Raw genomic sequence first — 24,714 nt, forward strand, 5'->3', positions numbered from 1 at the left:
TGTCCTAAATCGCCGCTTTCTCCCATCCCTCGGGTTGGAGGGGAGGGTGCGAGGCTGTGTCCCAGGGGTCTTTCTGCCTCCGGTTTGCCTGGCACCGTGCATCTTGCGGCATTCTTGCAGTCAGGTTAATTTGGAGTGGGATGCAGGGGCTGAAGGCATCTTTTCCCCTGTCCTATTGGAAGATTCATAAAAGACAAACCTCGAACAGATGAAGGATGAATCCTCTACTTTGTTAGATTTATAGAAACAAAGCCTTTTTTATCCCATGATCAAGATCTCATCACTCCGATATACTAACTGTGGCTTGTCTCACCTTCTTTCCATAGGAGAAGGTTTTTTGAAAGCAACCTTTGCTTTCTGCTATTGCTGCTTGCTTTTTATGTTTTTTAAATCATCAGCCCCCTTTGATCCCATCTTCGGACCTACATAACCTCTCGTAATCTCTTTGCTCCTTTCTATTTTATTTATTCCAGCAGCCAGCGGCCTGAGATGTATGGCTGTGTTAAGGAAAGCAGATGTATGGTCTGTTTCTCCCGAGTAAAACAATGATTTCTGCACTTCAAGCCATTCTCTATTGATAGGTGTCCAAGAGAGTATATTCGATAGCATTTCAGTAGCTACAGTACTAGTTTGAAGTGTCTAATATCTCTGCTTCAGATGTCCCTTTATGCTATCTCCATGATACCCTCTCTCCTCTTTTAGTTTGAGTTGTGTGAATCAAAGAAGCACCAACTCATCGCCTGTCATACAAGCCTGTGGCTGAACATTTTTCCTCTTTAATATTAACTATAACAGATGAGGCAGAAATGGCTGCATTGGTCTTGACACAGCAGTCTATGTTAACACTGTTGTTAAGTCCACTTACACTCTTAATGGTCTTAAAACATTATTATTTAGAATAATGCTAATAAAACCCACGCTTTTTTTCACTAGCATTAAAGTATTGTAATTCCGTTTCTCTCACAGTCTAGAGTCCAACACTGAGTTACTAAATAATATTTAGCAGAATATATCAGTCTGGTTTTTTATTGCTAATGAATTGTATTTACTTTGCTAATAAATGCCAGAAACATGGTTATCTATAAAATGATAGGCCTTTTCACTTAAAAAAAAAGGGGGGGGCATAAAAGCCCACCTTCTATCAGGGAATTAAATCTTAAACTGATAGTCTTGCTTTCAACAGCATTTCTGCATGCATTTCTCCATTCAGTTCCACCAGCTAATTTATGCACTCTCATTTTATGACATTTATCTCTTCTGATGATAGAGAGCCTGTCTTTGTTTTGTGCACAGTCTTTACATTTATTAAGACTGAGTATTAATGGATGTCACAGAGTGCTATGGCTCCACAATCTCCGCTTTCCGTAGCACAGAAGGAGTGGCATTTTGTACTCTGGGATCCCTCTGGGGTCATTTAACCATGGTTATTCTTGATTTCATCATCAGGCTACTGTGCCTGAATTATAATAATGATTTACTGTGCACCTGGCATATATTTCACTTGATTTAAGATTGGGAGAATATTACAGTTGTTCAATAAATGAATTAATGACAAGCCCCACAGGAGGAACATTTGGTTAAAAGAGGAAATTGAAGAGTTAGGATGTTTAACTGAAGCCTGCACAGCAAAGCAGTGGCAGATTGCGAGGGCCAGTTCTTGTCTTTTACTCCTCTGCTCTGCTAAGGATCTTGATTAATGCTTTGGGTTTATTGCATTCACATTTCAAAATTATTCGTTTTGGAAAATAGCCTCAACTGGGAATAAAGTATCAGTCCTATAAAGTGACGTGGTTTTAAAAATAAATAAGCAAGAGTATATTATTTCATAAATGTAGTGGAACACCTAGTTGTGGTTGTTTTTTTCTGAGTTAATGCTAGATAAGCAAAACTTAAAGACATTTTGCTTGCTGCCTTCCTCTTTTCAGTCGTTTTGTAACATGACATCATTCTCTCTCATCTCACAGAGGCTGAATCAAATGAATTTACAAAGTGACTGAAAACATTATTAGTTTACAAAATGCAGGGCTTCATATTGAGAATATGGATCGGTATTTTTACCCCACACACTACTTTACACTGCGTTCGTGTTCCTCCTCCCCCCACTGCCCAGTTATTCCCTCTCAGGGAACAGCCAAACGGACGAAGTTTTGCCCACTCTTCCCAGAAGTTCCTCTTTAAGATGCATTTTTCTATAATACTAATAAATAGCCAGCAACAATTATTTAGAGCCAAAGCAAGCCAAAATAATTTTTTTTCATTATTGATGACTGTCCATGCTGCATACGGGTAATTGCAGCTTCGCTGTTGTTGCCTGGACCATCCTGTTTATGCACTACACTGCAAATATTTTGGGGATCTGGAGTTTGACCTCTGTTTTGCAGCCAGTTAGGGGCCTGGCACTGGTCTTCTTGTGGGTGGAAGGGAGTGAGCGAGGTCTCGAACAAAACCTGCCTAAATCTCCTGTTGGTCTGGGTTTAGCGCTCGCTCCTGCAGTGTCTGCAGGAGGTGAGAACACTGGCGAAAGGTTTCTCGTTTCTGCAGCTCTGGACAGCCAGAGTTTGCCTCTGAATGAGTAGCCACATAGAGGAGAATTTTAGGCCATAAATTCAATTAGCCAGAAAATTCAGAAGTGAACATCTGGTGATAATGCTTTTCACGCAGTTAGGGAGAGAGGGAAAAAAAAGGGTATTATGTGCGCAAGATGAATGCCTTCGTGCTGGTTTCTGTAGCGTGCAGCAGACGCAGGAAGAACATTGCACTGTGTCGTGAATCTCTCCCCACTGGTCTGAGGAGAAAATGTCCCGGTCGTATTAAAACATTTGTAAAAGCTGTGTCTTTTGTATTTGAAAATATTAGGTGGTAGGGAAGGAAAGGTAATACACACTGAAAGACAGTGTCATTTGACATAAGTGATGTGATGTTCCCACATTTTGAATGGGCGGTAAATACATTTGCAACTTTTTCAAGCAGTATAATGTTCTACTATATGTGCCATGGATTTCTTTCTATTCATAACTTTTCTGCCAATTGCTTCTCTGATTTATTAGGCTGATGTGTGAATGCAAAGGATTACTTTCCTGTTGTAGAACATATTTTTTTTTATTACTGTTATCATCATCCAGCAAGCCACGGTAAGACTTTGCACACTATATATAGAAATAAAATAACCTAGATCAATATCAATATCTGTAATTTGATGCTTTCTCAACATATCTGTACTAAAAAGGTTGGCAGCAGAATGATTTCAATAAGGTGAATTGTAGTCCTGATAAAAACGCCGTGCCAAATGAAACTTCTAAGGTAAAGACCATCAGATGATCTCCAAAATGAGTTTAAAAATACAGAGAGATGGCTGTTACTAAGCTACCGAGAGTGGTTGCAGCAGAAGACACAGGTTTGTAGAGGCATAAGGACACCTAAGGCTCTAAAATTAAAATGCCTACCTGTCTGTCCAGCCACTGTAGAAAACTATTTGATGTTGCTTGAAACAGAGAGTCCTTAATGTAATCTCATAGTAAACTTAGAGCAATGCTGCTGAAGTCAATCCTGCTCTTCTAGGGTTTACACCAGTATAACTCAGAGTATGACTCATAGCACATAAGGAATAAAAAAAAAAGAATACCATTAAAAACAAGATATAAAAAATTATCTATTTTGAAATTCTGAAGATTTGTACATTTTCTACTGGTTGTGGGCCAGATTGTCTCCTTCTCCTTGTCCCAGAAAAGTACAACTCACTGATAAATGGCTGACATTTCTAAGGTTGGTATCTCGTAGAGACCTTGGTTCAGGCAGATATGGAAATGCATTAGATCTGTGAGATATGGCTTGAAAAGTTATTTGGAATATAATAACGGGTTTTAGTTTCACAGAGAGATTAGATTTCTTCCTGCATACTCATCTGTATAAAAAGTCGGGATTGTAATGCCCTCTATAAGGCTCATTTAACATATATAAAGTAGTTCATGCAAAGCGGTAAATGACACAGTAGGTCCGAATCAGTCCCTTCTCTTCGAGCTGGTGCTGCTCCCACGGTCGCCGAAGAGCGGGTGGGAATGCTGCCGTGCGCTCCGCTGCAGGCACGGGGTTAACCAGGCACGGTCCTGCAGAAAGGGACACGCTCCTTACTCCACACACAAAAATATTGCAGGGGTTTGGGTGCTACTTTGCTATTTTTATGTCCAGGAACAACTGAAAAATTGCTGCAACTCACAAGCTTTATAGAGTCTTAAGCAGAGTTAGTCCATTGGCAGTGAGGTGGCACTACTTTTGATGGTTATTTTTCATTTCTGTATGCTTTTTCTGTATTCTGGTGATTGAAAAAGAGAGGTCTTGAGTTATGCTGGACGGCTTTTGGAAAGCATCATCTGAAGCTTATTGGCAGTCCAGCAAGCGAACGGAAGATTGTCAGGAAAGCAATAGAGAGCGAAACGGAGAACGTTGCTGGAGCCTTCTGCAAGTCTGTGTTACACAGGTCCTGGACACTGTGTGAAGTTGTGGTCCTCCCCTGTTTCAAAGAGTATAGGAGATTTAGAAAAAAAACAGAAGAAAGTTGTGGATTTTAGAAGGCAAAGAGAAACTGAGCTAGATGAAGGGGAAAAAAATAATATTCAAACCAGTGCAAATATATATATGTATGTATACACACATACTTATTACAATGTATACTTTTATACTTACAGAGATAATTTTGCATATTGAACTGTGGGTATCACAAAGTACATTAGGTATGAGGCTGACTTTTACTCCATTTATAATACTCATGTAAATGGGGAGATGGAGGAAAGATTCTGCAGTGCAACTTTGCACTGGAACTCTTAATTACAGGTTGTAGTTGTAGCTGTGCCACAACCTGCCTTTGTGACCTTAGGCAAATAATTTAATTTTATATGCCTGAGTTTCTGTTAGCAAAAATTCCTACCAAATAGAGATGTTGTGCAAATGCATTAATTAGCTTTTGAGGCTGTAACTGGCCCCCCAAATACTTCAGCTTTAAGACAGAAAATCCTCATGTGACTGGGAGATTCGTCGGAAGATAATACATCGGTTATAAGGAGAGAACACCTCTTGTTTAAATCGCAGTAGAGAATGTCAGGGGAGCAGAGGTCGTGGGGGGGCAGCATGGTGCTTGATCTAAAAAACTGTAAATATATTTTTAATCTGAGAAGTGGCCTGTTGTTTATTCTGGGAGGCAGAGATAGCTGTCTGAGATAGCTACAGCAAGTGTCAAAAAAGGATCTTTTTGAACTTCCAGTCTTTCTGAAATTTGAAATGTCACATAGAGTTGTTCTGTTGTTTGGGCTTAAATGACTGAAAAAAAGGAATTTTCTGTGGTATTCTTGGTGACTGCCTTGTTCCAAGATGGTATTTGATGTTCACACAGACTAAATCCCACTAATAATACGCTTAACTGAATATAGTTCACTACAGCTTCAGAAATTTTTATCTAACACTAAGTTGATGTCCTCTGTTACTGTTAGAATATTTGAAGTACTGACCTACTGCATTTGTCTAAAAAGATTATTTTTTCTTTACATAAAAAAATTGTTCACTTTTTCTGTATCTTGTTTAACTTCACTAGGAATCTGGCTATAGGAATACCAGGATGTTCTTAGGTGAAGCATGTATGTTGGTTTTTTTCCCCAATAATAGATGTAATCCTTCATCCTCAAATAGATACTTAATTCTTTTTAAATACCAGGAAGTAAATGATCCAAACCCTTGGCATTAATCATCATTTTTCATTTAACTTCAGACAGTACTAGATCAGTGCTTGAGTAATGCCAGTGTCTTTTGCATCCTGAATTAATATTACTGTTGCATTATCTAGAAAGCGCACACTGCTGAACCTTCTTTAGTATTGTGCCACCTTTGAGTGTTTTGAAAATCAAAGATCCCAAATTAAAATCAAGTAAGTGTGTGTTCCTCGGTGTTAGTTTATACCCCCAGTGATTCAAAAGCTGAGAAGCTTGGTTAGAGCAGGACAATGCCCATCTCTTCATTTTAGGAGATACTGCTTTCAACAGTGGGATTGAAAATTGCATTTCTGATACCTTCACAGTCAGACAAGCACTTTAGGTCATCTCTGCACCTGCAGTTAGGAGTGTTAGTTGGATGATCCCATTAATGCTTGATGTTTAGATTTAGAATAGGATGCTTGTGTCAGCCTACAAATTTAATGGTTTTTAAGAGTATTAGGGTAAACTGCTTTACTATTGTAGGTAACTTCCACCTAGCCGGAGATTTTTTTAGTAAAAACTAAAATCATGCTAAAACCTTGAGTTATAATAGGCATAGCCTTCCTACCAAGCATGAAAAACAAAATGTATCACAGTGCAGAATACATTAAGGTTTACTGACTGAGAAAGCAGCACGTTTATTCATACCTTTTCAGGGCAATTTTAGAACATGATTTCAAGTCTCCTCCTGTTCAGAACGTTTTCGAGTCTCTGTTAACCCCACACATACATCCCAGGATCTAAAGAAGGTCACTTAAGAGACACGGGGAAAAACAAATGTGTACTGGGTAACAGAAATAGAATATCCACTCCCAGAAGAAAAGCTTCTGAGTATTGACCCTCTGCTGTGTGTCCTCATGTGTCTCACAACCATTCCTCCAAACACCTACCTGATTTCTATGGATGCAGAAAAAACATCCCCGTCCTTCTCCATGTGCTGCAGTTTAGCATGCAGGGAACAATTATTTAACTTAAAGCAGAACATTGTATATGTACCAGTGGTTGAATTTATTTAAATTATGCCTGTCCACAGATTTATGTTGCCTTTGTGTCGGATCTAACATGCCCTAATGACAAAACCATTCTTAAATAGGACCTAGAGCCAAACCCTGATTTAGATTCCTGAAACAAATTAGGCTTCGGAGCTAACGCATAACGTTCCACTCTATTTTAAGCTAAAATTGCTCAGCACTTTTTTAAACTTGTAGCAAATTACTTTGCTAATGAGACTAAATTACCCTATGATGTTACAGGTAAATTTGTCTGTAATACATCTTGTGTGTTTGCAATGTACAGATTTTCTATTGCCTACCTGCTGTTCCGTAGGCACATCAGAAGAAAAAGTGGAGAGGATTTAAAGTCTGAACCAGTACATTTATCTTAAGAGACATATTGCACTGAATACTATTCCCATATTCTGTTTTGATGGAGATTAGTTTTCTTCCCTTCACATCCATTTCAAGTTTAGGAATCAGCCCTCTGAAACCAGCTAGCAATGAGGCTGCCCATCTTCCAAACCCTTCTCTGAAAAATAGTGGGTTTTTCCTCTTAGATGAAAGGCATTTGAGTCATGTAAAGAAGGCAAAGATAAGTAACGGAGAGGTCTCCTGGAGAGGATTTGGAATTGCAGTAGAGGAATCTAGAAATGTACTAATTTCTTGGGTGCTGAGTATACCGGGTCAGCGCGGTGAAGTTGCTGCGTGGGCAGCAGGCTCTCGGACTTTCGGCAGTGCCCTGCTCTGCGTGGGCACAGCGGGATGCTCAGACGCTGAGCCCGAGGGGAGCAGGGTGGTCAAAGAGCGTCTCCGGAACGCTGCGCTGCCCACCACTGCTTCGGAATGCTTTTGACATTCGGTTCTGCTCACTTGGAGCTTCTCCTTCCCGCACCCGTGGAACAAAATCGATCGGAATTCATTTGCCTGTGAAATGATAAGCGCTCACTCTGCTAGTTAGAAAACTGGCATCTGAGAACATTAAAACCAACTGTTACTAAAAATTTCCAGAAGCAGACTTAAATTGAATTGTCCTTTTAATTTGGGGTTTGTTGGATATATACCGTCACCTGTGCTAGCAGTCAGTTATTTTGTAGTTCTGTTCCATATGTAACACCAGTGGCGTTAAAAGTAATTCCATGGGCTTAAACTCTTGTATTTTGATATATTGAAACATGCTTTATTAATAGTGGGAATATCACAGAATAAGGGGTAGATGATGCAGTGCATTATGTCAGTTAAGCTGGCAATTAATATCTATGACGTCTAAAAAGGCTCAATTGTTGTTAGATTTCTGTCACCTCCTTTGGATGAAGAGTTACTCAAAAGTGATTATTAAGAAAACTGTGGCAAGTAAGCATTTAACCATGAATTAATCTTTGAATTAGAACTGCAGAGCTGTTAATAGTGGAACACTTAATGTCTTATTGGGAAGAGGAGATTGTGTTATTTTAGAAACATACTTTATCACTCTGTCAGTCTAACAATTTTTGTCACCTATTCTTAATTCTCTTCTGTTTCCATTATATTTTACTTTGTAAGGCAGGGTAGTCAGAATTAAATGCAGAAGAGGATGTTCCAGTTATACCTACTCACAAAACTTGAACAATATCTCAGATACCCACTTGCTGAGTATAAATAGAAGAGGAAGGGTGTTTTGGTTTCTATCACAGCAGTATTTTTAGGCTGTGTTGGAATACTTCGTTATCTAACAGTCTTTGGCTAAACTGTTTAAAACTTGAAGCTTCACTTTTCTTCCTTTTTGTATCTCTAGCTCTGATTTTTGCAGCCTTCCAAGGGATAGAAGAGGCAATTTCCATTATGCAGTGATTGAAAGAAAGGGTTTTGCTTCTCTTCTTCGCTGCTGGGAGGAATAGAATAATTTTTATTTCAAAATAGAGTTCAGAACCATAGTAATAGTCAAAACAGCTAATGTGTATTTGCTTTGACTTTGCTTCTGCTGTTGCAAAGCCATAAGGAACAGCCGGATTCCACAGCCAGTTTTCTCATACCTTGATACGAAGAAAGGTCACCCACCAATAATTTTGTTCACATTTGAGAAGTTATCTGTCCTTCTAAATGTGAGAAAATAATACTTTTGATTGTAAGTCAGAGCATGAATTCTGCTCAGTCTGACAGTCCTGGTTATCCTCACTTTTCAGGCAAACCTTCCCCATCCCCAGGGAAGCAAGCCAGTCAGGTTTTCACATCTGATTGTTAGACTTTAAACAGAGCCTGGAGGAACAGCGTGGCTTCTGTGCTGAATCGGTGACAGGTAGCATGTTTTGTCAATTAAGGTCATGGACCGTAATGCTGTTACTGCTTACATCTGACAATAATTCAGTTTCAAGCTGTGTTACGATTTGTGCAAGCTTTGGCATGCATTTGTCATGAAGAGTAAATTAAGGCGGCTGCAATATTTCTTACAATGCTTACACTTTAATATTTTACTTATTTTTCCTGAGAGGTCCCATGTTCATAAATTGTCCTTCCGTCAGTTCTTTTTAGAGCAAAGTATGCTTTGACCAGAGCAGTCTCAAAAATAGTAAAGGTTATATTTAACCAGTGTAATACAAAGCAGGGAGAATATGTTGAGAGCTGTAGATCCAGACATCTTTCCAAAGGGAGCTAAATATACTTCGGGAGAGGTCTCTGGATTTTTTTTTAATTGAGCTCTGTATTCGATCCTCTGACTCCAACGTATCCTTTGTATAAGAGTAGTGCTTGAATGCTGTGTGAACCATCTCCTCCCATCTGTGGGATTAGTGTTAGTAGTCTTCAGAGTGATCGGGACCAAACTCTTAACTGCTGCTTGGAAACGGAGCAGGACGTGTTATGACATTGCATCAGAAGGAGGGCGCTTCTCCGTTAGCCTAGCTTAACAAGCCAGCTGGTGGTTTCTCTTGTTCTGTATCCTTCAGTAAACATGTTATAAGGCTGAACACGTAACCCAGTTAAAATTTCAACTATAGTGTAGTATATACTAACCTAGATTACATATCTACAAAACCAGTGCAATAAATGAACGAGGAATTAATCAGACACAGGTCATCCTAGAAATAAAAGCCTCCCTATTAATTTTGTTAGGTAAATATATTAAAGAAGCTTTGATCACACGACAGACCAACACAAACAGGAGAACGGTGCCTGCACAGGCACCCCATGCACACAAAGCAGCGCTCACGCAAACACAGACGATAATATGTGGTGCTCAATATCCGGCTAATCAGGGCTGGCAGGTCTCGTCTCACACACAGGCAGGCACAGAGGTCTCTCTGGTAGCTGGGTCAGACCTTTGGTCTGCCTGCTAGCACACCCTCAGACCCTGGTCTCGCCGGTACCTGTCCCCTAGATCCACGGTGTCTCTGACGGCTCTTCCCCACATCTCCTGTCCTGCTCATCAGCTCGAGGTTCACTAGCGTTACGCCAATCCAGAACGTAGACCGTCCTCATCAAGGAAAATTGTTAGGAATGAGGTTTAAGGAGAAGACACAGCCCAGGCTGCAGTGATCAGGCACAGGGTTTGGCTGGACAAGCATCCTGAAGTGCAACTTGCCCCTTTCATCACGCCCTTGTCTGCATTTTCTCATCCCGTTCCTCCCCCGGGCGTTGGGATGTCTCCCTTTTCCTACCTTTGCCCTTCTGCTAAACATCCCGTAAGTTTTGCACGTTGCCACAATCCCTCGAAAGCATCCCGTGAGCACGCTCTTTCCCGCAGGAACCGTGACGACCTTCTGGTTCGTTCCCCCCTGCCTGCCCCGCACCCCCTTACCACTGAACAAAGCCCAGGTGAACCCCCGCGAGCCTTGGAGCGGTTGCTTCAGCAGCCCGTCAACCAGCGACCTCACTTCGGTATCGTCTCTTGTTCTGTAGGGTTTGCGTGCCTAAGTGTGGTTTATTACTTTTCCTGCCTCATCTCTGTTTATATGCTGGACAGCCATTGACCAGATGTCCTCACAAAACAGCTCTCCTTACGTTCCAGGTATCTTCGTACCCTTCACATCCGACGTTTCTTTTCTTTCCACACCTGACGTTTCTTTTCTTTCCACACCCGACGTTTCTTTTCTTTCCACACATCCATCCAATCTCTTGTATTGAATTAGAAAAGCAAGCTGTCAAAGAATTTATATGCTAAAATCATACAGTAATCAAGTATATCTGTGTTGTTTCAGGCATATCATCGATGTATTATTGACTTGTTTTACCAATGCACATGCTTCAGGCTGGTCACGTGTAACTCCTGGTAGATTAAATATCTAACAGTCCACTGTCATGGAAAATTTGTTGTGGTAAACACCATTGAATCAAAGGTCAGCCTCGAAACTGATAAATTACGTTTCTCAAAGGCTCTTGGCATGAGACATCCACACTCTCGTTACTAGGAACGTAATTAACATCTTCACTGCCTCCAGCACCGGTCTGAACCCTTTCTCAAGTCCAAATTGCCTTTGTATCTGCAGAGTGTGGATACAAATATGTTCTCAGCTGCAATGCAAAAACAAACTTCATAGGATGCCAGAGGAGAAGACTCTGGTATATCAAGCTGACACCTGGTCTATGGACCAGAGAGTCTGACACCTTCTCCTGTCCTGTCTGTGTCGTGGCATCGTGGGACTTGACCAGAGCGAGTGCTTCTGACCAGCAAGTAGACAGTAACGTTAATGGTGGAGGGCCAACTTTAAAAGGAAAGTTAAAAAATTTCCTGGAAAAAGAAAACGCGTGATTCATCAAACAAAAGCAGCTCTGTGCATTCTTCCATGGAAAATTTTCTGTGGCAAAATTCATGTATCTCTTCTTTCAGTTTTCAGTTTGATCAGCATAGGTTTCCACTGCACAGCGTAGGTTCCTAATTTATTAGGAAAGCTCAACAGAATGAATTCAGGCTTATGCATGCTGGGATTCCTGGGCCTGATAGGATTTGCCATACACTCCATAACGCCACGTGTGAAAGAACGCAGCCTATTTTATTTATTTAACATCTCTCTAACTGCATCTTCTGAAGACAAAATATTTCTAGTGAGAAAAAAAAAGGAAGAACATTCAGAAATTAACAGTGTCCATGGATTAAAAAAGTCATGAGAAACACTGCAACAGATTCATCCAGCATTTTTAATACTTCTAGTCTGTTCATCTTTTTTTTTTTTTTTTAAGAAGAGATGGCATAAAAAAGGGACAATATATTCAAGATGGGAAGAATAAATTTATGATATGACTGGGTGAACTCAGTTGTGCTGCAGAGTTGAAGGTCATTCTTTTGACTTCGGAAGTGGTGTCATGGTTTAACCCCAGCCAGCAACTCAGCACCACGCAGCTGCTCGCTCACTTCCCCCCACCCAGTGGGATGGGGGAGAGAATCGGAAGAAAAAATGTAAAATTCGTGGGTTGATATGTCAATAAATATCACCTTAAGAAATGTTCTCTTCCTATAAAGTCAGGAGAGAGACAGAAGTATCTATTGAAAGTCCTTTGGGGGAGTGGGATTTGGTGCCCTACTGGTGCAAATTGCTGCTGATCCACCCATCCCAGTGTCCTTGGCAAGGCAAAGACGTTTGGCAGCAGCACTTAGCTTGAACTTAGCTTGGTTCAGATCTGCCCCAAGAGACATGCTAGGTCAGAATTGTCCTCCAGGCTGCAGGTCTTAACTTCATAAAGGACTTGAATAAATAATTTTATCTATCTCCTTTGCCTCAGTTCCCATAAACGTAAATAGATTGTGGTAACGTCCATCACAGCCTCACAATTTGTCAGGCATAGTTAAACCTCCTGGAGAATATAGAATTAAACAGCTATGTAGATACGTGATGGAAACACAAAGATGACGTGAGACTTCTGGTGAGCGATGGGATGCTGGAAAAAACAAAACCAAAGCAAGACAGTCCAGATACAGAACAGCATCAGGAACTGAGCTCCCTGTTGTGAAGCATCGGCTTCATCTCTGCCTGCATGACGCAGCTACTTTGCCAAGTCTCGGAGCCTGGAAATGCAAAGAAAGTTTGCAAAATAAGTCTTGTCTTTCCCAGGCAAGAATAGGTTCGTTCTTCAGTAGAATTCAAGAAATTTTGTCAAGTTAGGTAAAGTGTTATGTAACTTCTATTTAATTTCTGTTGTATTACCCTTTTTTTTTCTGACAGAAATGCATTTTAGATTAATATTTAATGCCCTTGCTTTTAAGAAAGTAGTTTTGAATCACTTCAGTCTGCTGCTGACTTCATGTTCCTGGGAGAGGAGGAGCTGCGTGAGCCGAATACCAGTGTGCTGTCAGGTACTATGACTGAAAAGGGAAGGTGCAGCTCAGGAATACCGGCTCAACGTGGCAGAACCACACATTTTCCCTTAGAAATGAGCAGAAGGTGGCAAAACCTGTCACCTGAGAGCATCCACAAGAGAAACTGCTGAGGCGCATGAGATGCCACTTGGCTGCGTCCGAGAGGGAGAGTGGGGAAAACAGCAGAGGCACAGCCCTTCGAGTCTTCACCCGAATTGTAGTACACAGAATGATTTTTGCTACAAAGTTAATGCTTTTTCTCATTCTTAATCTTTTTTTTAGCAGTGAAGCAATTAAAATATTCATTCAGCATATTGTGCTTTAAAAATATAATTCACAAAGATCAGCAGGCATGTTTTCATTCTGTCGTTCCTGTTATTACTCATCACACCAGAACAACTCGTGTATTTTTTAGCCGTGTTCTTTCTTCTATCAGATCTTGTTTCTTTTCAGAGGTTGAAGTGTGAAGCTCAGTGGTTGATTCACCTTTTGTTGAACTGATGCATAATTTTTTGTACCTAGTCTGTTTCAGTAAATGTCATCTATTTTGTCATGTAGGAGGCTCTTCATGTAGTATGCTTGGTTTTGAAAATCTTAGTAGGGGAAGCAAATGTATTTTAATCTGAAGATTAAATGGTGATGGATTGTAAAAACAAGCAAACAAACAAGCCTCACTCCCTACCCCTCCTAGATAAACTTGGTAAATTGTTCCCGACTTGGAAAGGGCAAATGATTTCATTGCGAGTCATCCTGTTCACATGGGTACAGTTTTGACCAGTGAGATGTATTGCAACACCTTTTCTCTTTGATCTGTTTTTCTGGTTTCTGAACTGAAGGATGTCATGGTTTCTCTGAGCAGTAAAAGCATGGACTCTCAAAAAGATTAATGAACTCTACTACCTGAATTTGATATATTTTATCGATGTCCATTTACATCTCTGCACTCTCCATGTAGTGCCAGCTGCTGTAGTCTTCCAGGTGACCTGTGTATTGCTCAATGTTGGACATGATATACTGATACAATGCCTATTTTAGAGAAAATAGTTTAAACACTATCACTTGGGCATTCAGCTGAAAGCTGTGTTGTAACTGTATATACATTAAAACAATCTCATTTAATACTGTAATATCTCAGTATATACACTTTTTAACTACAAAAGTGCTTTATTACTGGGTCTTGCTGTTATTACAAAAACAGGAATATGCCAGCTAAGCTGGTAGAAGAAAGAGAGAACTTCTGTTTTATCAGTGAGTAATTTTGTATAGCTCGACTTTTGGAACCTCAAAGGCTGAATCATTTTTCTGTCTTTATTTGCAGTGAATCATAGAATCATTTAGGTTGGAAAAGACCTTTAAGATCATTGAGTCCAACCATTAACCTAACACTGCCATGTCCACCACTAAACCATGTCCCTAAACGCCACATCTACACATCTTTTAAATCCCTCCAGGGATGGTGACTCAACCGCTTCCCTAAGCAGTGCTTGTTCCAGTGCTTGACAGCCCTTTTCGTGAAGAAATTTTTTCCTAATATCCAACCTAAACCTCCCCTGGTGCAACTTGAGCACGTTTCTTCTTGTCCTATTGCTTCTTACTTGGTAGAACAGACCAGTACCCACCTCACTACAACCCCCTTTCAGGTAGTTGCAGAGAGCGATCAGGTCTCCCCTCAGCCTCCTTTTCTCCAGACTGAACAACCCCAGTTCCCTCAGCCGCTCCTCATAAGTCTTGTGCTCCAGACGCTTCACCAGCTCCGTTGCCCTTCTCTGGACACGCTCCAGCCCCTCCATGTCTTTCCTGCAGTGAGGGGCCCAAAACCGACCACGGTACTCGAGGTGTCACCTCACCAGTGCCCAGTACAGGGGACGATCCCTGCCCTGCTCCTGCTGGCCACGCCGTTCCTGACACAAGCCAGGATGCCGTTGGCCTTCTTGGCCACCTGGGCACACCGCTGGCTCATATTCAGCCGGCTGTCGACCAGCACCCCCAGGTCTTTCTCTGCCGGGCAGCTTTCCAGCCGCTCTTCCCCAAGCCTGTAGCGCTGCGTGGGGTTGCTGTGACCCAAGTGCAGGACCAGGCACTTGGCCTTGTTGAAGCATGTGTTAGATTCATGAAACGCCATACATCGGTTGTACTTAAATATTTTGAAGTTAGTTGATAGAACATGAATTTCTAATAAATTTTAGCATGCTTTGTTTAACCATTTCCTACTCCCAAGCCTCGCCCCTGCAGAGAGCTCCATGCAAGAACAACTTCACAAAGATTTCAAAACTTTTTCATCATAAACTTTGATTCTAAAATTAATGTTTCACCTTTTCCTATGGTTTTGCAAACACTCTCTAATCATCTTTGTTTTGCTGTCTTAGGCAAAATATTACTAGAGGTGGTAAAATGGCCAGCTGAAGTGCCTGGCTTGCTTTGCACCTTAGTCAACACCACAGATGGAGAAACTTTTTGACAGAGATGTCTATATAAATTACCTGAAGCTAAAGCATTGTACTCCTTGGATGTTAGTTGCGAATCAATCTAGTTTCTTAAAACCAGATCCAAGACTGGTTACTGTTTGAGGAGCAAATAGTGCCAGAGAGCAATAAAGATAGATTTGTTGCAAACAGATTTTATAATAAATTCTTCTTGGTATTCTTGACCTTCTTGATCATTTGCCTCAATCATTTTTGTGCTTTTTCTAGAATGATATTTTATATAAGATATTGCATTAGAAATTTATTTTGTAGGCCACCTTAGGAATGAATAAGACTTCTGTTCCTGCATCACTTAAGGGTCTCCCTCAATCATAATAGAACAAGCTTCCCATGATTTATCCATCATCCTCGTCTTTATGTTTGTGCAAACTTCCTCAGTTTCCTTTCATCTTTGCTTTTCTCAGTTCTGTTGATATAACATCCTTACAGAGACTGCAGTAGCTGCTCACATTCCCAGTAATTAAATGTAAAAGGAGGGAATCCTAAAAACTTTATTACAGTAAGTGCTTTTTTTTTTTTGTTTGCCATAGTCTTGTGGTTTTTCCTCTAGCTTGTGATGTGTTACACTCCGAAGCAGATGATGTTTTTCCAGCACAGGAGAAACACTTGCCAAGGCAAATCTTGCTGAACTTTGAGAAATCTTGATGAGGTGACACCCTTGACTAACTTTTGACTGCTTTTACAGAGGTTCAGGTTTGTCATTGTACAGTTATGTTGCCACTGAAAAAATAAAACGAGGAATCAAAGCAGTGTGACGTAGCAGCTTTGCGGGGCTACCAGCATACCTTTGCTGGCGCATAGCCTGCATAAACCACCGCTTAATTACATTGGATAGCATATATCATACCAGTGTTCACTCCCTAATTTTATGATTATCACTTTGGCCTGTTTCAGATAAGAAGACAAGGCGGAATACAATTACTGGTGGACCTATTGGACCATCGGATGACAGAAGTCCACCGTAGTGCCTGTGGAGCTTTGAGAAACTTGGTATATGGGAAGGCAAATGATGACAACAAAATTGCTCTGAAAAACTGTGGTGGTATCCCAGCATTAGTACGGTTACTCCGCAAGACTACAGATTTGGAAATCAGAGAACTGGTCACAGGTTTGAATCTTTCAATATTTTTTGTTCAAACTCTATATAGGCCCTGCAAGCACAGTTCTGCGCTGCGTGCCACTTGCTCCATCAGTAACTCTTTACGTTATTACCATCTTCTGTGCCGTAACAAAACACTTTCAAGCCCTTTGGATATATGTAATGTATGAACAGCGTTATTCAGTATCACGCAGACAATTTACAGATGTAGGCATGGTTTATGCTTACAGTTGCTGGTCACTTTGTTCTTGGTCAGCCGTGAATGCTTTTGCAGGATTTGTGCTCCGTACACAGATGTGTTGTGGTGGGAATCCTCTGCTCTCCCTCTTGTCTGGTGTAGGGCTGGACATGCAGAAGGCAGATTTTACTGAATTTTCTTAGAAGTTGTTATTCATTTCTTTCATATCCTGTATAGTGAGAAGGAGGATTTGTTTGGGGTTTTGTTACCTTTCTTGTGGTTCTGATGAGAAAAAGGAAAAGCATGTTGGAGAGATGGACAGCGTCATCTTCCGGAGCCTTTTTTTCTGAAATGTGGTAGCATGCTATGTGATGTATGTTAGACACTGGGCGTGCAGGTAGTAGTAGAGTCTGTTTCTTTTCTTGATTTAGTAGAATCTGATCTTTTTAAGGTTGTTCGGACTTTTTCCCCTGTGAAATTCGGGGTGGTGTTTTGTGTTTGAGTGTTGTTGGTTTGGGTTTTTTTTTCCCCAGAAACACAGAAATGCTGTCAAACAGCACTGATCTGAAATGTTTGGAGATTTTTTCCCCTTGCCCCTAAGCTATCCTATTTAAAATGCAAAAACAGAAGCTAGATGGTTTTTTTGATTTTTCACTTTGTGATTTCATTCTATGTGATTGCTAATATCAATGCGGTGATTAATTTAATGCCACAAATAAAACATCTTAAAATCTTTTCACTATTTTACAATGCCTGTATTTCCATTATGATTTTCCGACTAATATATGTGCTAGAAGTTCTCATTTCTGTCATAGAAGCATCAGAGTACATGCTATCATCTATGCTTCTGCAGAAATTACTTACCCTTGTGGGTCAGGCCTCATTTAAGATAGAGCTGATAAGATTATCGTCCTTTGGTTGACTCCAGATTCCTTCTGTGACGGTGTCTGAATAAACTGCATGGCGTTTATTAAATGTAGATTTTTATATTTAATTTTGCTTCTTAGTTACAACAACTATCACCTTGTACTTGTTAGGCAGGATTAATGAGGCAGAGCTACTGGGTTACACAAGCTCGGATGGTGCCTCCTGCAGAGTGACAGAATTACTGACAGATCTAATAAAGTGTAACCACCGCTTCGGATTCAACGTACTTGTTTGTCTCTTGGTTATGTTGTCTGTGTCCTGGCTCCAGGGAACATTCTGCCTATTTATTCTGAGTAGTAAGTGGCAAACTGCTAATGAACATCAGCAGTACACCTCAGCAGTGGCAGTGGCACTTCCCATGCTGTCTGTAGATGGAACATGTCATGTCATTAGGTCATTCAAAGAAAAGATTCCAGCCTACAGTTTACATTCCTTTTATTGCACAGTATGTGGTTAAATTTCCCTGAATTCCCATAGAAAGAAGGGACGTGTGTGCTAGCATGCCCTCAAACTGTTCCTGCCGAGAAGAGGAGGCTCTGGCCGTCAGTGGTAGGCAGCAGCCAGCCTTCCCACCGGTAGCTGCAGCTCCCCGGGATGGGGAAGCATCCCGAGCGCAGGACGTCTGTCAAAGGGGAGCAGAGCAAGGTGGTGACCCCGAGGAATGGAGTCAAGTCAGTGGTAGTTCAAGATTTTACTCCTGGGCCTGCTTTTGTATCGTTTCTTTGGTTTTAGTGGTCAGTACATCCCAGGAGGCCACCGCTTGCCCTGGCCGAGTTTTGTGCCTTTCAACAGTGCAAATCGCTGGCCCTTGCTTTGAAAATGCAAACCTGGCAGCGGTAGTGTTTGCAAAGCTCCTTCCCAGAGCAAGGCTCGTAGCTGCACCTCCCATCTTGCCATCTCTTAGGAAACAGGCTGCAATCGCACATCTGAATCCGTTCTCGTTTGCTTTTGTGTAAAGTGTCGTAGTGTGACAGCTACCCCAGTTAAATTCCTCCCCTCTCTCCTTTCTGGGGAAAGATAGCTCCTGCAGCAGCTGCCTCAGTAATGAAAAAAATCAGCTTGGTCGTGGGTACAAGGGAAAATAAAAGAAGTTCCTTCTGCTTCCCGTCAGCTTTCCTGAGTTGAGGTGGCAGGAAGATAATTATTTCAGTAGTGCCACCATAGCCTGAAGAGACGATAATAGCAAATGGTGTTTTAGGAGTAAATCTAATACCGTGAGCCTTTCCATCTCGTGTTCATTGTGCATCCTGTCTACATAAAAGCTCTTCATGTTACTTTTAGAGAGGGCACAAAGTTCCTGCCTTAGGAATTCATACAGGCTCTGTCATCGCCGCCCCAAAATACTCCTCCAGCATTTGTCCCCAGAGCGCTTCTCTTAGCTGGGGAAGTGTCATTATCTCGGTGTCATTATCAGACGGGGAACTGAGCCTATCACGTCTAAATGACCTGTCCAGAAATCTGGCAAGACAAAGGTGTGAACCGCTCCGAGTAGGCACTTAGCTGCGAGGGAAGAAATATGGGCAGGAGAGGTTTTTAGCAGCTCAATTTGTCTGAACAGTAGCGGAGCATTCATTGCCTGCCCCGCGTACCGCGACGCACGCGCCCGCCAGAGCGAAAGTTCTTAGTTCCTTCCTCAAACATGCACATTTTCTTCCTTCTTGTTGCTTTTCTCTAAGGAGATTATAATTTCAATTCCCAGCTATCTCCAGACTGGTTTTGGAAGGGTATTTAAACCTGCAGACCAGCTTTCCATCCCAGTAGCTCCTTGCTTGTCAGGATTGCCTCCGGCACCATTTGTGGCTTTTCCTCTTTTCCAGAGATTTCCTTCTGCCATAATCTCTGCACAACAGAGTTTTTCATTTTTTCCTTTATCTCGTCTTTCTCCTCCTCAGTAGCAGAGGTCTCAGGCTAATATTGGAAAACCTTACCATGCTCAAATTTTAGGATGGCACAAACTGGACCTTATTGCAAAGTGATAGAGCTTGAAGGCTTTCTTACGTGGAGCAAACGGTTTCAGTGCAGGTTTCATGTTCGTCTGTAAATGGAAAGAAATCGGTATAAGCTGGATGCCCTGTGCTTTATTTAGCCATCTTTTCACCCCAGCTCTGTGCTACTGGTTCCCACAGTAGCTCCTGTTAATGGGGAAAAAAAGAAAAGGCTTCTATTTTAAAATAATTAAATGTTAACATTTTCCTAATAAATATAAATAGACGAGAACACAGTACAAAATTAGCACAGATCCTGCAGATGGTAGGAAAAAATGTTTTCACTTGTTAATAATGACAATGAGTAGCTGATTTCTGATTCTCTTGCCTTTCCCAAGTTAATTATGAACCCTTCCATGAAGTTCTATTTTAGCATTCTTTCTATTTGTTTTACTATAACAAAACAAAAAAAAAGTGAAAAATGGGAAGTGTTAGCAAGGATAACACAGGAATCCCGTTGATGCCTTGTGGAGAAGGTGAGGTCAAGCAGCTGTTGCTAGATTCAACCTCTGCTTGCTCCTCATTCCATCAGCTCCTTCTGACAACTGGGTACCTGTCTCAGACCAAATGATTTAAACTGCTATTCTTCTCATTTTGACAAACAAAATCCATCACAACTAGAAACACTTTCCGCGTATGAACAATAAGCTAGCCGAATTAGAAACAGCTCTGTTTAAAGAGGCCCCTTATATGACTGTATCACCCATTTTCAAACTGTATATACCGTATTTGTTTGAAAAGTAAAAGTGGATGATCCACTTTTAGAAAGCACATGATGATAAAGAAGTATAGCTATAAATAATGACAGGGGAAATTGTTTTTTCCTGTGCTGGCAGCCAGCCTGCTGCTTATTTTGGTTGACATTAAGGTGTCAGAGTTTTAACTATTGTCTACTGAAAATATATGAATTAGGAAAATTATCACATTTACAAAAAAAAAATATCTTAAAAAAGCATAAACTATGTAACGCTATACATACATAGTATACGTAGATAGATAGACATAGACTCTGTATACTTCATTCACATTTTTATTCACTGAATCAAAACGCATATATTCCATTCCTGCAAAAAATTATAAAATGTTTTGTACATAATGTTCCTTTCAAAGAAGCACTAGTTGTCTAAGTGTATTTGGCCCATGGTCGGGTTGGACAGGAAAAATTTTTCATTTACTTCCGAGATTTTGGATTCTGATATTCATTAGTGTTGTCTTTGATTTCAGCTGTGGCCAGTTTGTGTTTTGGCTTGGTTGGTCCTCTGTTGTCACCCGTGTTATGCAACATTATTACATAGTTGCTTTACATTTCTGTTCCATTTTTAGTAGATGCCACATGTTTCTAATGAGTTATTTATAACCTTATTGATAGTCTGTCAGCGTTACTGAAAGCAATTATTTGTTGTCCTCCTTATATCTATCTGGTTTGAGGTAACCGCTGCAGTTTAAACCTTTTTTTGATTGCGTGCTGTTTATTAGTATGTGCATAAATTGTTGGCAAGTTGGTCAAGACACTCCAGAAGGTCCCTTTGAGCCTTGCATGTGTCTTTGCTAATCAGTGTAATTGCAAGTTAGTGAGCCTGCAGTGATGTGTAAAGCAGGTTTAAGGGAGTATTCTATTTAAATGGACCTTTTGGCTTACTTCAGTGGAATATTTATTATGGTTTGGTTTGGGGTTTTTTTTAGGTAATTCTTGCCAGTTATTTAAAATTTTTAACTTCCTAGTACAATGGCAATTCTTCTGTTGGGGGGTCCCAAAGTCAAAATCACATGCCTGCAGTTGTTTCCTATTTGTGATGTTATTTTCTAATTGGACTTCGTAAGGTATTACACTTGTGATTTTTTGTATAGTAAATCATATTTAACAATATTATGGCAAAGGGCTGACTATTTAGTACTTAGGATCTTGAAGCAGTTTATCAATTTAATAATTTTCTACAAAAGTGCCCTTGACATTAGCTTAGTTACTGGAGTGTGTAAACACAGATGTGAAATTTTATTGTGATATAAACATTCATTTAGAGGTGGTAACTATTTGTAACCCTGTTGCTCTTTGGAAATTTGATTTGAAAATGAGTGAAGGCTGGTTTATCCCACTCTGAGGTGACTTTCCCACAAACTTAAGTAAAGAAGAATTAAACTCTTCCATGAGTTACATTCTTACAGTGTTTCACCTTGATATCATTCTTAAAATCTCTATTATATCCCTTTTTTTGGCAGGTTTGTATTAGATGTCGTTCCAGTGTTGATCATATTAAATATCCCATTTCTTAATTATATTCAAGTTTCGTAATGGAGCAATGCAAGTATAAGGAAGCCTGGCCAGTGAAAGGCCTAATTAATTAGCACCTTTTGATATTTAATATAAAAAGATAGGTAGGAAGATAAATGTGTAAAGCGGGTTGCTTTTGGAACTAAAGAGAGGATTTCAGCATTACATTAACTGAAAATTAGATTATAAAGATATAATAGGTTTAGTTTCAGGTAACATATCCTGGATATCGCAAACTTTTCAAACAGACAACGTGAAAAGCCGTCTATGTGCTTAAATTGTCGTGATGGCGTAACCATGGCAATACTGCTGCTACAAGGTTGACATAAATCTGGTTCAATATATGCTTAGCTAAGAGAATAAGACTGCCAAATATCATTTGGGGCTCATAAATCTATGTAGTTAAAGAAAATGGAGACATGGGATAAATGCAGAAAGTATACAAATGCCTCTTAAGATGCAGCTCTGTGAATTAACCTCTCCTCCGCCTCCAACATCCCATCACTGTGTCCTGTCAAGTCAAGGAAATTAGGAAGGCGAAGCGTGGAGATAGATAACTGCTAGCACAAAACACAGCTTCCAGAAGTGCTTGTTTGGATTTTGGCAAGAAAAGATGTTCATTCATTTCTTGCTTAGTTTCTCCCCTGCAGATAAGCAAATTCTCTGTGAGAACTTTAAACAAGTGCTTCGAGGAACTTACCAAGCACAGAGGCAGGTGACTTACAGACATTAAACTTAATTGTTTTTTAAATACTAGATTTAGGATAAGATTCACAATTTTCAAATCACCTTCCTTAGGCACTAAAATTTGCTTGTATGTTGTAAATGCTTTTCATTCAAAAGGGAGGTTTGAAGGGTAGTAGCTCTAATAAATCTTTCCTACTCTTTCTTGAAGTGGATATAATTGTAAGTACAATATCCTACCACAATCAATTTTAATAGTTGATTAAATCTTTTGTACTAATTTATTTCTAATTAGGTGTTTTAAATAACAATTGTTTTCAACATGAACAAAATTCTGTGTGTGCTGAAAATTCGTATCTCTTTACTCTGGATTGAAGCCAAAGGCTGAAGAAGGAATTACGTGTTATAGTTTCTTCAGTATTTCTTTCTTCAAGTAGAAAAGCCTTTTCAGTTCCCAAAGGTTACATAATAGTTTTACTCCCTCCCATTGCTCGAGATACTTTTAATCAGGGTATGCTTCAACCTCTGCCCTGAGTTTTGTGAGCCAGTGAGAATTTCATATAAAATGCCAAACTCCGTCAAATCTGGAAGGCTCAGATTGCAGTAAAAACATGCATTTCATCTCACGGCTCAAACTTTGCACAGAATAGCTTATGGTTTCTTGCTGTTACGTTTAAAGTCTTGTTATAAGGTTAAAAGGAAACCAAGGATTTGTTGAATGCAGAAGAACTACTTGTTACTGCTACCTTGATAAAATTAAGCTTATGCTACACCATTATGCAAAGCCAAGCAAAAGCAAAACAAAGGAACCCACTTGGTCTGCAGAAGCGGTCGCTATTTGAGCTAAAGGTCCGAGTGCCTCAACACAACTCCAAGCAACTCAGCCTCAAATAAATACCTATTTGTACTTCTCCAGGCTAATAAGCTGACATTTCACAGTCAGTTATATGTGTTATAACAAGGCACAGCCGTGTTTGGAGGAACACTGTTGTACTCTACACTACAGTTCTACAGTCTGGCAAAGATTACCTTTTAGATTTTAGCATCACCTACAGAAAACATTGTTGTCATTTCTAGAAATGTGGAAGTGTTTTCCAAACAAATTCAGAGCAGGAATTAACTGGCATTTTATAAAGTCTTCCTACGAACCCGTTGTGCAATCATTTACTGAGACACCAAATTTTCGTAGCCATTTTCCTTGCGAACCAGGAAGGTAAAAGGCTGTACAGCTTACACCCATACTCTCTTGGGAAGCTGATTTCCAACCTGTAGGCTACGACATCTTCAAGAAATTCCAGAGCCATTCGAAACACATCCTATTTATAGCTCACATGTAACGGCAAATCTAAAAGTAATTTAGTAAATTGTGTAATTTTGCTTCAGAAGTGATGCTGTCTTATCAAATAACACTTATGCAAACAATATTGACAGTTCAACTGAATCATTTAGTACAAAATCTATTACAATTTACTGTCTAATTATAAAACAATCTTTGCCCCCTTTCTCAATATGCAGTCACTATTTTGGCTGTGAAAATGGGAAACCCCACTGATAGGATTTCTTGTATTCATGAAGAGTCATTCTCAACTTTTTCTGAATTATCAGATTAACTACTTCAGCCCTGCTGCCCCCAGTTAAATCCGGAGAGGTTTTAAAATAGATGCTTTCTAAAATCTTGTGCCCTGCTTTCTTAGCAACAGGCAGAGGCACTGATTTACTGTGTAAGGTGTTACATTCACAGTACTGTTAGAGGTAAAAGGGAACGTCCCGATAAAACAGCAACACAAACCTGCAGTGCCTGAGGGGGGAGAGCCAGAACAAGTCGGCGGGTGCCAGGGTCTCGCCTGAGAGCAGCGTGATGGTTTCAGCAATTTTCCCATCGCTTCCCAACCCAGGCAAATTCCCATTCGTTTGTCCTGAATTTCCCACACCCAGTCCCAGCACAAAACCCATGGTGGTCTCTTTTTGTGCTCCTTTTCTCTCTGGCACTGGGATCACTCCCATGTATGAACCACATCAACTTCCATGTCTAAATGGGAAATAACTATTTTTCCCTTGTATGATCAGTGAGATGCGTCTTCTGTGGAAAATTCA

At 40.3% G+C, this 24,714-nt stretch overlaps 1 protein-coding gene across 1 annotated transcript in view; it reads left to right on the top strand.

Moving 5' to 3' along the window:
- The window catches only part of CTNND2 (catenin delta 2), a 654,700-nt gene that overhangs the window by 493,196 nt on the left and 136,790 nt on the right, over window positions 1-24,714 (top strand). Inside the window, exon 11 of the mRNA XM_075052197.1 lies at window positions 16,373-16,586. Within this exon, the coding sequence (XP_074908298.1) occupies window positions 16,373-16,586 (214 nt within the window). The remainder of the gene's footprint in view (window positions 1-16,372; window positions 16,587-24,714) is intronic.

This window comes from Buteo buteo, chromosome 20 (assembly GCF_964188355.1).
Source record: "Buteo buteo chromosome 20, bButBut1.hap1.1, whole genome shotgun sequence".
NCBI classification, from domain to species: domain Eukaryota; kingdom Metazoa; phylum Chordata; class Aves; order Accipitriformes; family Accipitridae; genus Buteo; species Buteo buteo.